The sequence below is a fragment of the Camelus ferus genome, chromosome 32, assembly GCF_009834535.1.
Source record: "Camelus ferus isolate YT-003-E chromosome 32, BCGSAC_Cfer_1.0, whole genome shotgun sequence".
In the NCBI taxonomy this organism is placed as follows: Eukaryota; Metazoa; Chordata; class Mammalia; order Artiodactyla; family Camelidae; genus Camelus; species Camelus ferus.
The window spans coordinates 3,087,606-3,101,893 of NC_045727.1; the positions used below are offsets into that span (position 1 = coordinate 3,087,606).

At 43.9% G+C, this 14,288-nt stretch overlaps 2 protein-coding genes across 13 annotated transcripts in view; one reads left to right on the forward strand and one right to left on the reverse strand.

Moving 5' to 3' along the window:
- P2RX7 (purinergic receptor P2X 7) overlaps nucleotides 1–13,298 on the reverse strand; it is a 46,194-nt gene extending 32,896 nt beyond the window's left edge. The window contains exon 1 of one of the 2 annotated variants that reach the window (XM_006178061.3): nucleotides 12,941–13,298. In XM_006178061.3, coding sequence (XP_006178123.1) covers nucleotides 12,941–13,065 — 125 coding nt within the window. In that variant the 5' untranslated portion in view covers nucleotides 13,066–13,298. Of the gene's footprint in view, nucleotides 1–11,809; nucleotides 12,109–12,940 lie in introns of those variants that run through there. The other variant, XM_032472224.1, reaches the window with a different exon arrangement.
- Nucleotides 1–14,288, forward strand: part of IFT81 (intraflagellar transport 81) — a 158,286-nt gene that overhangs the window by 47,586 nt on the left and 96,412 nt on the right. For 7 of the 11 annotated variants that reach the window (XR_004316785.1, XM_032472215.1, XM_032472216.1 and 4 more), the window contains one exon: nucleotides 14,055–14,232. The exons of the other annotated variants lie outside the window; for them this stretch is intronic. The gene's annotated coding sequence lies outside the window, so the exon portion shown is untranslated. The remainder of the gene's footprint in view (nucleotides 1–14,054; nucleotides 14,233–14,288) is intronic. 11 annotated transcript variants of the gene reach the window in all.

Consider the following 14,288-nt stretch of genomic DNA (forward strand, 5'->3'; position numbering starts at 1 on the left):
CCTCTCCATCTCAAGACCTTGAACTTAATCACAACTTCAGAGTTCCTTTTGCCACATAAGGTAACATATTCACAGAATCCAGAAATTAGGACATGGAGATTCGGAAGCAGTGGGGAGGTTATTTAGCCTACTATATATATATAATATAGTGCCTGTTACAGCTTTAGAAGAGCTCCCCCCATTCCACTTTACCCCACGTTCCCTTGAGCTAGTGTGAGGGGGTTCAGTTTCTTGTCACCCACAGCTTGGCTGGGACATCATCTGCCCTTCTAATTCCCTTTGGCTACTGCCACCTAGAAAACCCTTCCTTTTCATACTTCCCAAACTATTTCCCTCTCATTTAAAAAACTCCTCCTCAAGAACACAATACTTTCTACACATTCTACTATATGGGGGGCAGAGAGTGAGCCCTATTCTATTAGTTAATGTTTACCAATTAGCGGAAATATAATGAATACATGTAAAGTCATTAAGCTAAAAATCTCAAGTTATACACATACAGGTCATGGACCACCCAAATTGGCAGAGGTTTATCTTAGAGGCCTGCAAATTTTAAATATTGCTCAGTTTATGTGAACCAACATTATGTTTCATAATTCAGAAGAAACAAAACCCAAAAAACTAGTATTGTCTTCAGCTTTAGCAAGAGAAGTAGAATATTCCACTCGAGGGTGGTGAAAGGCCAGTGACCTAAGCCCTAATTAGGCGGCAAGCAACAGGAGCCCTGTGTTCAGGTTTTATGACCACCCCAACTTTTTTTAAGGAAAATTCCTTTTGTTGTTGTCAAAGTGTAAATTTCATAGAAAAGCACAAAGAACATGAAAAGATTCCAAAATTTTCCCTCTCAGAGGGTATCACTGTTGAAACTTTGCAAGTACTTTCCAGATGTCTTCATATTTGTATCTAGACACACAAACATGGCCACATGCTGTATGCTATTATGTAACTTGCTGTTTTTACTCAATAATACGTGATTAATTCTTTGCACAACAATAGTGATAAATGGATGATAAAGATAGATCTAGGGTACGTAGTAATTTTGAATGGTTACAGAGTATTCTGGTGTTTAGGTTGGAACATGTGAAATTGCCCATTTTGTAGGCCAAAGCAGTGGAATGTTGGCAGTCCCGTATGGTTCAGCCTAAGAGGTGACTTGTGAAAATTTGCCAGCCAGTCTCTTACTGATGGACATTTAACTGGAACTTTTGTTCAGTTTTCTAAATTATAAACATTTTTTGGTAACCCTGATATAACTCTTACCTGTGCCAAGCACTCTTCTAAACATATATTAATAATATATAGTAACTCTTTCAATTCACCTCCCCAGAAACAACCCTGTAAAGAAGGTACTAGTATTACCCCTACCTGATAGCTGAGCAAACTGTGGCACAGAGAAAGTAGCCCAAGTGCACATAGTGCTATAGACTGAACGTTTATGACCCTAGAATTCATGTGATGGTATGAGGGTAGGGGGCCTTTGGGAAGTGATTAGTTCATGAGGGTGGAGCCCTTATGAGTGGGATTAATGCCCTTATAAAAGAGACCCCAGAAACTTCTTATCTCCTTCTGCCATGGGAAGACACAGTAAAAAGATAGCCATGTATGAATCAGGAAGTGGGTTCTCACCAGACACCATATATGCTGGTGCATTGATCTTAGAATTTCCAGACTCTAGAACCATGAGAAATAGATTTCTGCTGTTTGTAAGCCGCTCAGTCTGTGGTATTTTGTTATAGTGGCCCCAGTAGACTAAGACACATAGTTAGTAGCAACACTGGCCCCACAGTTTATGCTCTTTTAGATGCCATTGAATATGGAATTGTTTTCTTAATTTCTTCTTTAGATTGATCATTGTTGGTATATAGTGACATGACTGATTCTTGTGTGCTGATCTTGAACCTTGAAACTTTACTGAATTGGTTTCTTAACTTGAACAGCTTTTTGTGACTTCTTTGGGATTCTCCATGTATAGGATCATATCATTTAGTATAGTTTGTCTTCCTTTCCAAGTTGGATGCCTTCTATTTCTTTTTCTTGCTTAATTGCTCTGGCTAGAACATCTAGTACAATGTCAAATAGCAGTGGTGAAAATCGACATCTTTGTCTTGTTCATGATCTTCAGGGAGCCAGGAGAAGCCCTCAGTCTTTTATCATTGAAGATCAGTCTTTTCTCTTAAACACTATGGTTCATTGTCTTTCCACTCTCCATTTTCATGTTGCTAGGCGCATACTTGCACAAGAATCTTTTCACACCTAAGGTAAATTTTACACCTTAAGATAAATTTCTGGGTCAAAGGATGTGCACATTTTTATCTTAATTCATTTTGCCAAACCACAGAAGATTCAACCATTTCATGTTTCCACCAGCACAGCAAGAGTGCACACACCACGTTTTAAGAGGGCCTTGACAAACAAGAATGTGGTTGTGTGGGCTTGACTAAGATAGTAAAGGGTCTGGATACTGTATTGGGAGCACATGGATAGAGGAACTGGGGATATAATTTTGGAGAAGAGGAGAAATATAATAGCAAGGTACAGCCATTTGGAGAGTGTCAAGTAGAAGATGGACCACAGGGCAGAGATCTAACCAGTGGGAAAAATTATAGGGAGATGGATTTTGGCTCAATGTAATAAGGAAGAAATATCTAACAATTAGAACAGTCCCAGCACAGAAAAAGCTTTCCTTGTGGTTGCTAGTTGGTAACCATGATGATGATGATGATGATGATGATGGTGAAGGTGATGATTTCCATTTATCTCATCACCTCCCTTTCTCTTAAGTCTCCTCTCCATCTGCATTTCAACATGATTTCTCATCTTAAAAATAAACCCTCCCTCAACCCCACATTCTTCTCCTTCCACCACTTGATGCCTCTCTTCTCCTTCGTAGCCAAGTCCCTTGGAAAAGTGAGTCATTACATCCATTTCCGCGTCTCCATTTACTCCTCCACCCACTCCAGTCTGGCTCCCACCCCCAGCACTTCTCTAAAGCCTCTCTTGCCAAGTAAACAACAACACCATGACTAAATCCAATAGACTTGCCCCAGACCCGATCTTCCTGAATTCTCAGCAGCATTTGACATGACCATGCACCGCCTCCCTGCCTCCCCTTCTTCCCTCAGCTTCCCAGAATCCACATTCTCCTAACTTGCTTTGGATCTCTGTGTTCACCCTTTCTGAGACTCCTTTAGGAACCTCTGTGCCTCCCATCACTTAAAGGTCAGTATTCCTCAGGTGTCTGTTCTAAGCCCTCTTGCCTTCTTATCTACATCCTCTGTTGCTGGTCAGTTGCAGCTACTTCCATGATTCTAGTCACCATTTATATGCTGGTGATACATAAATCTCCAGCTCCAGCTCCAGATTCATATATCCAACTCCCCACTAAGCATGTATATTTGTATGTTCCATAGATGTGTCAAACTCAATGCCTTTAGTTCTCAACTCATCTTCTGCTCCAAATGGGTGTTTTCTCCCCCATTTTCTATCCCAGTAAGTTCTTCCACCAGCCATCAGTTGCCCAAACTAGAAAAGTGGCACACTCCCTAACTCATCATTTCCCTCATTCCCCCTCATCCATTCAATTACTGAATTTTATTGTTTTATCTTCCTAATGTTACTCAAATCTGTCTACCTCTGACCTCTGCCACTGTTATCTCCTCAGTCCAAGTCACCATCAGTTCTCACCTGGACAACCCAGGAGCCTCCTAAATGGTCTCCCTCTCTCCATTTGTACTCCTGTCTCCTCCATTCTCTCCATTACTTTAGAGAGAGCTTGGACTCTGGGGTGAGATACTTGGGTTCAGTCTTGGCTCTACCACTTACTACCCACATGGTCCTGTGTAAGTTACTTAGCCTTTGTGAGTCGTAATTTCTTCTTCAATAATTAGGGGATATTAGTATTAGCTGGCAGAGTTTCTAGTTCTAAACAACAGAGTCCACCCTGCCGAGTTTAAGAAGAAAGATTGTCTAGAAAAGGCAAATCTATAGAATAGGGGATAGATTAGTGGTTGCCTGGGTCTGGAGGGTGGGAATGGGGAGCAACTGCAAATGGGAATGAGGGATCTTATTGGGGTGATGAAATGTTCTAAAACTGGATTATGGTGATGGTTATACAACTTACAAAATTTACAGAAAATCATTGAAGTGTATGCTTAAAATGGGTGATTTTATGATATATAAATTATACCTCCATAAAGTTGTTAAAAGAGGGAGGGTACAGCTCAGTGGTGGAGCACATGCCTAGCACTCACAAGGTCCTGGGTTCAGTCCCCAGTGCCTCCACCAAAATAAATAAATAAACCTGATTACTTCCCTCCAAAACAAAAAACAAACAAACAAACAAAAAATAAAGTTGTTAAAAAGTAAAGAAAGATTTTTAAAAGGACATTAGGCAGTTCATACAATTTCTCAGAGGATCAAAAACCAGGCTCGCTGAGACACTGCACAGCCAACACCACCCCAGAGAACAGGGACTGTTCCGGGGAAAAGACTGCCAGCCACTGCTGAGCCATGAGGTGGGCTCTCATAAATGTGGGCAGCCCCTGCCAATAATGTTTGGGAGCAAGTGCCAGAATCTTGTCACTGCTGTGCCCCAATGAACTGGATTGTGGGGGCCAACCCTCCCCTAGTAGGCTGAATAATGGCCCCACAGCTATCAGATCCTAATCCCTGGAATTTATAAATGTTAAACTATTTGGGAAATGGGTCTTTGTAGGTGTGATTAAGTTAAGGATTTTGAGATGCTGAGATTATCCTGGATTGTCCAGGTAGGCCCTAAATACCATCATATGTATTCTTATAAGAGAGAGACAGAGGGAGATTTCATGCATCCACATCTACACATACAGGAGAAAGCTCTCTGAAGGTGGAGTGGAGAGTCAAGGATACTGGCCTTGAAGATTCGAGTGATGTGACCACAAGCCAAAGAATGCAGGCCACCACTAGAAGCTGGAAGAGGCAAGGAGGGTTCTCCCCTAGAGACTCTGGAGGGAGCATGGCCCTGCTGGCACTTTGATACTGATTTTAGATGTCTGGTCTCCAGAACTGTGAGGGAATAAATCATCGTTTTAAATTACCAAGTTTGTGATTGTTACAGCAGTGACAGGAAGTTAACACTCAGGCAAAAGAACAAGTGGAGGCCCCCATTCTGCTTATTTAAAAGTCATAACAGACTTTAAAAATAATATCCTTGATCGCAAGAGCATGCCCCTGGATGCTATGGGCTTCTCTCAAGAGGAAAATGTGGGAAAAGATTAAGAGACTTTTGGGAAGAGAATTCTGGGGTCCTGCATACCCAGAGCATGGAGGGATGGGAGAACGCATCCAGTGTTCTAGATGGGCATGTTCTGCCCCTGCGGCAGGCAGATGTCTAAGAGAACACCAGTATTTCCTGTATCCTGGCATACACACCCTGCCTAGTCCCCCAGACTTTGAGTATGGTGGAAATGCGTCCATGATCAGGTTATGTTATACAGCTGACCTGAAGACAGCAAGATCATCTGGGTGGGCCTGACTCAATCACACGAGCTCTTTAAAAGCAGAGTGTTTCCTTTGGGTGGTCCCAGAAGAGAAGTCAGAGATTTGAAGCATGAGAACATTGTGTCATTGCTGGCTTGAAGATGGAGAGGGCCGCACAGTAAAGAGTGCAGGTGGTCCCTAGGATCTGAGAGTGGTCCTTGGCTGACAGTCAGCAAGAGAACAGAGCTCTGAGTCCTATAATCACGTGGAATTGAATTCTGCCAACAGGAAGAATGAGCCTGAAAGTTAATTTTTTTCCCCAGAGTCCCAAGGTGAGAACCCAGCACAGCTGACTCTCTGATTTCAGCCTTATGAGACCCTAAGCAGAGACCCAGTCACTTCATGCCCAAACTAGTGACCAACAGAACTGTCAGCTAAGAAGTGGCAGTGTTTTATGCCTCTGAGTTTGTTTCACAGCAATAGAAAACTAATGCAGCCCCACAGGCTCCTTAGTCCATGGGGAAGCTCACAGCTGGCAGAGGGCTAAGGTGGGATTTCTAAAGCACAGGGTCCAGGAAGTGGTCCCTATTGTGTAGGTCAAGGCTGGTACTGCCCCCATGCATTCCTAAAGATGAATTCTGCTCATGCCCACCACCGTATGTTATTTCCTGTGTACTGAAGTGTTGTTGCTTGGTGCACATGTTTGAAAAGCCTGGGTCTCTATGCTTAGCTGCAAGGGAGGCTGGAAAATTAAGTTGTGATATATAGTCAAGAGGTGGAACCCATAACGGGAATTTCCCCATAGTCACGCTGCTCACATCATGATCACACATTATGAGAAGCAATTTTGTAGGACTATTTATAAGGATCAAAGAGACTAACACACATCACAAGCTAAGAACAGAACCTGGCCCTCGCTAAGGGCTCCGCTGTACTCTATAGGTGTTGCCAGTTTGAAAGCAGAGTGCTCTCTCTAAAACAAAACTATGAGCACAGCCCCCTTAATGTTTCCTGTAAGTTTGGAGTTTTTCAAAATAAAATGTTGATGGCGGGGTGGGGAAGACTCTTCCTGCTTTCTCAGTACCCTCAGGATGAAGTTCAAGGTTGTTCACAATCGGGTCCCTGCTGGCTTCTCCAGTCCCACTTTTACTTCCCCTCCTCTGGCATTTTGCAGGTGCAGTCCTGTGAATAATCCCTGTAACCTGGTCCTTGCTTTTCCCAGCATTGTGCAAAACCAGGAGGGCTGGGAGAGTCCCACCCCGGTGGGAAGCGGGGCTGGAGTGGTGGTACCCAGAAGCCTGTGGGTACGTGAGAGCTGGTCCACAGAGAAGCCTCTGCCATTCCCCAGTGAAATGAGAAAACCAGGGCAACAGCACAAGCTCTTCATAAAGCTAAAATCATTCACTTGGAAAGACCATGCTTCTTTTTTTTAGACTATGTGCTTCTAGCTTTTTTAATGTTTTGCTTTAGACATTAAGATGGATGCTGAAATATGGTAATAGTCGAGATGTTTTAATAGTTTGTTTGACATTGTTAACAATGCTACGTTAGTCAGCAAGCTTCCTCTCCTTGGTCTTCCTTTTATTAGTATAAGGCATCCTCATCCACCAAGAAACCTAGAGTCATCTTCACCTTCTAGCAAACCCATCAGTTTCTCCCTCCAAAACATAGCCTGACTTTGCCCTCTTCTCTCCAACTGCACTGCCCAATTCTAGTCCAGGTCGCCGTCTTCTCTCATCTGGGTGGCTCTAGCGGCCTTCTTACTGGTCCCCCGACTGCCACTCTTGCCTGCTTACAATCCACATTCTGCACAGTGGCCTGGGAGGGCTTTTAGAAACATGAATCAAATGGTCTCACTCCCCTGTACAAACCTTCTCAGCGGCTCCCCATGGCACTGAGAAACAAATTCCAGCTCTGGCCCCTGCCTACCTCTCTGCCCTTGGCGCCTGCTCCTCCTTCCTCTCTCACCAGATTCTGGAACATGCTGTCCTTTGACTGTTCCTCCTTTTTGCTTCTAGACCTTTGCATTTGCTGTCCTCTTGATCCCGTGTATAAGGTGGCTGGATTCTTCTCCTGGGGAGAGGTCTCCTCCTGAAATGGGTCTTTTTGGCTCCTCCCATGTCTGTCTGTTACCCAGGGGGCCAGGGTGGGATGAGAATGTGGCAGATATCTTCATGTTTCTGTTGCCTTCAAGTGGCAGGGGCCCCAGGGGCCAGGCCTGGGTTGGATTTGCCCCCTCCCCCTCCACACCGCTGGTGACTCTCCCACCTCAGCGGTAGACTCACTTCAACTCACCCGAAGGAGGCCCAGCCACACAGGTGTGTGGCCACGCTCCCGTGAAACAGGCAGCCAGCCACGGGCTACATTTAATGTCCATGAACTAGCACAACAGCAGCATTTCGATGGTGACAGACAGCCTGAGGCTGTGCCGGACAATACTGTGCTTGCTGTTGGCACGGAGGGAGGTTGGCTGGATGAGGAAGAAGCAGCTGTGAGTGGAGTTTGTTCTCGCATTTCTCTCTCAACCTTCCCTAGTCTTCTGTATTCATTTCAAAGGCTTCTGAGAGGACTGTCTCCAGGGAAGAGGGAAATCTTCCCCTCAAAATGCAAGTATCTTTCAGTTCCCTGCTTTAAATCTTCCTATGGCTTCTCAGCTCATCAGAATAAAATCGAAGGAACTCAGAATGGCCTCCAAGGCCCTGAATGATCTGCCCTCCCTCCCCTCCCCATGTTACCTCTCCAGCTCTCCTACTGCCTTGCATTCACTACCTTGTTCTCTCTGCTCCAGCCACACTGGCTCCTTCCGTTTCCTTGAACACCCTATCAAGTCCCCGGCTCAGGGCCTTTGCACTTCCTATTCCCTGCACCGAAAACACTCTTCTTCCAGATACTTCATGGTTGGTTCCCTTTCTTCGTGTAGATCTCAGCCCCAACGTCTCTATCACACATATGCCCATTCTCTGTTCTTTCCTGTTTTCTTATTCTTCGTAGCACTTAGCACCATCAGACATTTTATTATATCTCTTTGCATTTTCATATCGTGTCTCTTTCCTCCATTGGAATATAATCCAATGAGTTTCACTCACTGTTATAATCTCTAGTGCCACTGAACAACAGTGCCTGACTCCTCATAGATGCTCTAAATTCTGGAGAATGAATAAATAATAGAGAAGGACAAGCTCATGGGATGCGCATTCTAGCCTCCATCCTCATCCTTCACTTGCCCTGGCCAACTCAGGAAGACAAAGAGGATCAAGGTGAAAAGGAAGGATCATTGGCTAAAGGCTGAGGAAGCCTAGTGCCTGGGCTTTTGCAGTCTGACAAGTATTCACTTTAGCAGTGTGGTTTGTGGATTAAGAGCATTGGCTTTGGATTCAAATCCCTTTTGAAACCCACTTTCTAACTGGATGTTTCTCAGAATTTAACTCCATCTTTCATAGCTTCCATTTCCTTCACTGTGAAATAATGAAAAGAATATCTACGTCCCAACGTATCAAATGAGATGATACAAATAAAGCCAACAACAGAAGGAAGTTACCTTTATTGTCATTCAGGTGTTTGAATCTCAGCTTTCCTGGAGTATAGTCATCATTATCCCAGTCTTCCCATCTCACTGAGGCCAGAGGGTGAAACAGAACATGGGCTGGAAGACTGTATGGAATTCCAGGAGCTGATTCTCAGAGGAAATTTCTGTTGAGAATACCGAGGTCCCAGCATTGGCAATAACTTGGGGCAGAGTTTCTACAGCCCAGGTGCTGGGTTGAGACAAGCCAGGGATAGAGCAGGAGGCTTCAGAAGTCCCTGGTATTTCCAGCTTTTGGAAAGACCTTGTAATGGATGTTTATTTTTTGTCTGTCTCTCCCCCTGCCCCCACCCCTTCCTTTTCCTGGTTCTTCTGGCAGTGGAATTCTTCCTTCCTAAGGAAGAGCCACAGCATAGGGCTCCGGTTGGGCACATTCAGCTCTGCCACCCTCTCCCTACTTCCTGCCACAGGAGCCAGCACATGATCCAAGGGTGGCCAATCAGGTTACACCATGCCCCCAGCCACAGGGACTGGTTCAGTGATGGATGTGTAACTGGAGCTCAACCGTCAGTCTTTCCTGTGACTTTCCTGCCAGAACTATCAGAAAAGACTTGTTTGTTTGTTTGTCTGGGGTTGCTAAAGGGTACGAACATGCCGTCTTGCTACATAAAGAGCCTATTCAAGAAGAAAGCCAAATAGAGTCAAGATGTGGGGAGAGAAACACAAATGGGAAAAAAAAAAAAAAAAAAAAGATATGGGGAGAGAGACCCAGCTGCCACAGTTTGAACTTTTATAACCATCCATGTCTGAGGACAGCTCCATCTCTTCTGATGCCCTGTTATGTGACAATAAACCCCCTTGTGTGGCTTGGTGGCTTACTTGCATTAAGTTTCTGACTAACGCAGACCTACTCAGCATCCTCTCCACACACTCCTGCAAGCCTGGAGGCTGAGCTACTTGATCTTGCCTGTAGCTGCAGCCCCTGCCTTTGACTCCAAATCGGAACCTGGTTGTGAGGAACTATGAAAAGCTGATCAGCCTCTTGTCTTATTTCCTCTGTTGGCAGCCCCTGCCTTGTACCTCCCTGTCTGTCTTCATTATCCTGGCCCATTGCCTTTTCAGCCAGAGTTATGGACAGCCTCTGAACCCAGAATCCCAGGGCCAGAATCCACCGCCTGCTGCTAATATCCTGAATATTACCTAAGCCTGTCTGGACTTCTACCTCTGGTCCACACCAGTCCTATTTGAGGCAAACTACCTTCCCCAGTCCCTGTGCACCATGAGTCTACCCATTTCACAGATGGTCAAGCTGCCATTATATCAACTTGAGGCCTCACCATATCGTTTAAGGCAGCATTTCACAAATAGCCTTCAATAGATAGAACATAGCATGTCCTATGGGACTTCATTCAGTGACATGTAAATAAAAGTACCATTACCATAGAGGGGAAAAGCAAAGTTGGAAATATTTTTTCTTCAGTTTTATAATTTAAAATATAAACAATGGAAAAGCATTGTATATGGGGGTTATCTTCTAAAGTCAGCCTTTAAGGTAAAAATAGTGTCTTGTCAAAATTGTCTTTGGTAAATCCTTAAATTGTTCACAAAGCATAGCAAACAGACCTTCTACTTCCCAATGCGTTCATCAGAGCCTCTTTTCCCTCCAGCTCTGGAACAAGTTGCTGTTTTTCCAATTTTGCTCCAGGTGAAGGTGAAGGAGTTGGCTTATTTAAGGGGTGTGTTGGGTAGAAAATATTCACAGTACGAGAGATGCTCACTCTATGAGAAGCATGTGGGAACAGAGACTGACTGAGGGAACCCCACCTCACACTTACTCTGGGGCACCCAGTTGCTGAATCATTGCACTGTTTAAATTGTGCTCTCTCTCTCTGTGCTCCCTTGAAACATGTACAACTGAATGAGGGAATTAAATACATGTAAGATAAGATTCCATCATATGAAAGAAAAATATTTATCATTATAAGGTGTTCTCATAATAAGCTGTTCTTATACATACAATAATCTGCTTAAGACATTGCATGCTATGCCCAAGAATACCAGGAAACCACATCACCTGTTATGTGAAACTGTGACATATGATCTATGTATTAATTCATAAGGGAGCATTTGCTAACTATGCTCTTTATTATTGGTTCTGTGATACCTGGTCTAAGTAATGTGTCTCAATTCTAAAATAAGACAAATAAAATATTTGTTGTATAATAAACATACGAATCAAATAATGATAACCCCAATAATATTACTAAAAAGAAGAATTAACACTTGGTAAGGACTGGCCATGTGCCAGGTATTTTTCACAGCAGCTTTACATTTATGAACTTGTTTAATTCTGACAACAACCATATTAATCCCCATTTTACAGATGAGAAAACCAAGGCTCAAAAAGGTGAAGGATTTTTGAATCTACATTTTCAGATCTCAAATCCCAATTGTGGCCATGGTTACTTTGAGGGGCAAAGGAGAGGATGTGTGTGAAAGTATCTATTAATTCAAAAAGATTATTTAAAAAAATAGCTACTGTTTGTGAAGCTCTTAGTGTATGCCAGACATTGGTAAGGGCTTGTCATGCCTTTTATTGTTTAATTATCACAACAACTCTATGAATAGATGCAGAAACAGGCTCAGAGAGACTAAGTGACTTGACCAAAGAAACTTAGCCAGGATTATAAAATAGGTTACCCTCAGCTAGTACAGTATACTGTCTCCCTATATAGATGCAGGTTATCATCATTATCATCCTCATCACAAAGAACAAGGGGGCATTAGCCATTAGGTAGATATGAGTCAAAACCACAATGAGATACTCACTAGGATGCCTATAATCCAAAAGACAGACAATAGCAAATGATGGTGAGGATGTGGAGAAATTTGAACATAGATTTGCTGGTGGGAATATGAAATGGTGCAGCCACTTTGGAAAACAGTTGGGTGGTTCCTCAAAAGGTTGAAAATGTGATCCACCAATTCCACTCGTAGGTGCATACCCAAGAAAACTGAAGACATGTTCATACAAAAATGTGTACATAAATGTTCATAGCAGCATCATTCATAATAGCAAAAAATTGGAAACAACTCAAATTTCCAGTCGAAGTGGTATATCCATACAATGGAGTATTACTCAGCCATAATGAGATACATGTTCCAACATGGATGAAACTTGAAAACATGATGCTAAGTGGAAGAAGCCAGACACAAAGGATCACATGTTGCATGATTCCATTTATATGAAATATCCAGAATAGGTAAATCCATAGAGATAGAAAGTGGATCAGTGGGTGCCTGGAGCTGCAGAGGAATAGGAGGATTGAGAGTGATGGTTAAGGGTGTGGGGGTTATTTTTGTTGTTGAGGTGATGAAAATATTCTAACATTGATTGTGGTGATGGTTTGCATGACTCTTTGAATATACTAAAAACTCCTGAATTGTACCCTTTAGAAGGGTGAACTGTACGGCATCTGAATTATATTGCAATAAGCTGTTAAAAAAAAAAGAGCATCTTCCTGACATTGAGGAGTATGTAAAGTTACATTTACAAGTCTGGTCCTATTCCTCCCCCTAAGCAGTGATGATTCAGATAGATGCCAGCATTATCACCAGGTGTGCCCTGAATCCTTGCCTCCTCCCTGGGAACCCAGGGTGTAGCCCTGTGTTTTCCCACCTTCCCCAGGCATGCCCTGCCCAGCTTGCCGCCCTGGCAGGCCTGGGTGAGAACCCAAAGCGTCACACTGCCTTCCCGTGGCTTCTTCCTGCAGCAGACTGGCACTGCTTCCTCCCGCCTGCTGCTTCCTCCCCCCTCACTACCCACCAGCTTGCGTGAGCCTCATGTCTCAGATTTTAAAACCATTGGGAATTCAATATGTGCACCAGAAGCTGCACCTTGGGGTTTTCCATGCCGTTAGCCACTGCAGAGATTTAGGGTCATCCCCACACCCCACTTACCTAACGTAGGAAAAGATTATCATATGAAGGAACCACTTGATGGTGCCATAATTCATGCTCTGGATCCGGGTGACTTTGTTTGTCTCATACTGGAAAACATCATTCCAGCTGCAGCAGGCAGACATGGTGAGAGGCTCGCTCTCCACTCAGGGCTGGACCAGGGCTCAAACCACCCAGGCAGGCCACAGCAGACCCACCAGTAAGAGGGAAATGAAACGTCCTGATTCTTAGCAGGAGCCTTTAAGTTTGAGTTCCTCCAATGATGGCAGAGTTGAGGGGCGGGCCCTGGCAACTGCCCCAGATGTGGCTGAGAATAAACAAGAAAAGCCAAGTCGTAAAGCCCTGGCTGGCAGATGATCCCGCCCCAGCTGGCCTCCCCCAGATGCCTGCGCAAAGATAGTGTTCAAAGGAAGGGCATTTTAAGAATTCAGCTTTATCCACTTTTTCTTTCAATTTTTTTTGACTCGTTTCAGTTGGGGTAAAGGGGCACCCCTTCAAATGTCAGGAGACCCAGTGCTTCCATTGTGCCTCAGTAAAGAGCCTAGATCTTTCCATTGCCTCAAGCCCCACTCAGAGGCTGATTGATTCATTTCTACAACCCTTTATTCAGCCCCAGATGTTTGTGAACTCTGCATCAATGAAGGTCTCCCCCTCCTCCCTCCCTCACTTCTTCACTCTGGTCTGTAGACAGTGGGGGGAATTAGATTTGCTGTGGGCTGATGTGGGGGAAGGACTTTATTTCTATGCTGGATGTTTTCTGCCTGACCCTCTAGATCCATTTTCCACCCAGCTCTGTGCCCTGGGAGGTCAACCCATGACCTAGCCCTGTCAGCCTAAGACCATCAGAAACAAATGTGCCATCCAACAAAAGTAAGTTTATTGACCCATTCAATGAGGGAGAGTCCATCACCAAACAAAGGGATAGAGTTATCATCGGATTCTGGGGAAGGTGGAGTTTCAATTCAATTTAAATAAAAGCAATGCGTTACTTTTTTTAAAAAAAAGTATGTATGTGTTACCTAAAAAAGTAATATGTATGTATTACCTAAAAAAGTAATATGTATGCATTACTTTAAAAAGTCACTGATCGATTTTTAAACATCTGTATCTGCAGACCAAACCTGCCTTTTGAGCTCCACCATACCTGCAGCCCATGAACCTCCAGGCCTAAATATCCCACAGACGCTTCAAATCACAGCTTCAAAATGGAACACCTTCCCATAAAATAATAGTGCAAGTAAGGCCTAACGAGAGCGAGAGAGTGGAGACAGTAGACGTGGGATACTTTTCCGGTAAGCTTGGCTATGAGAGGACAGAGGGAATGGTGGTTTTTAATGAGGGACATTGG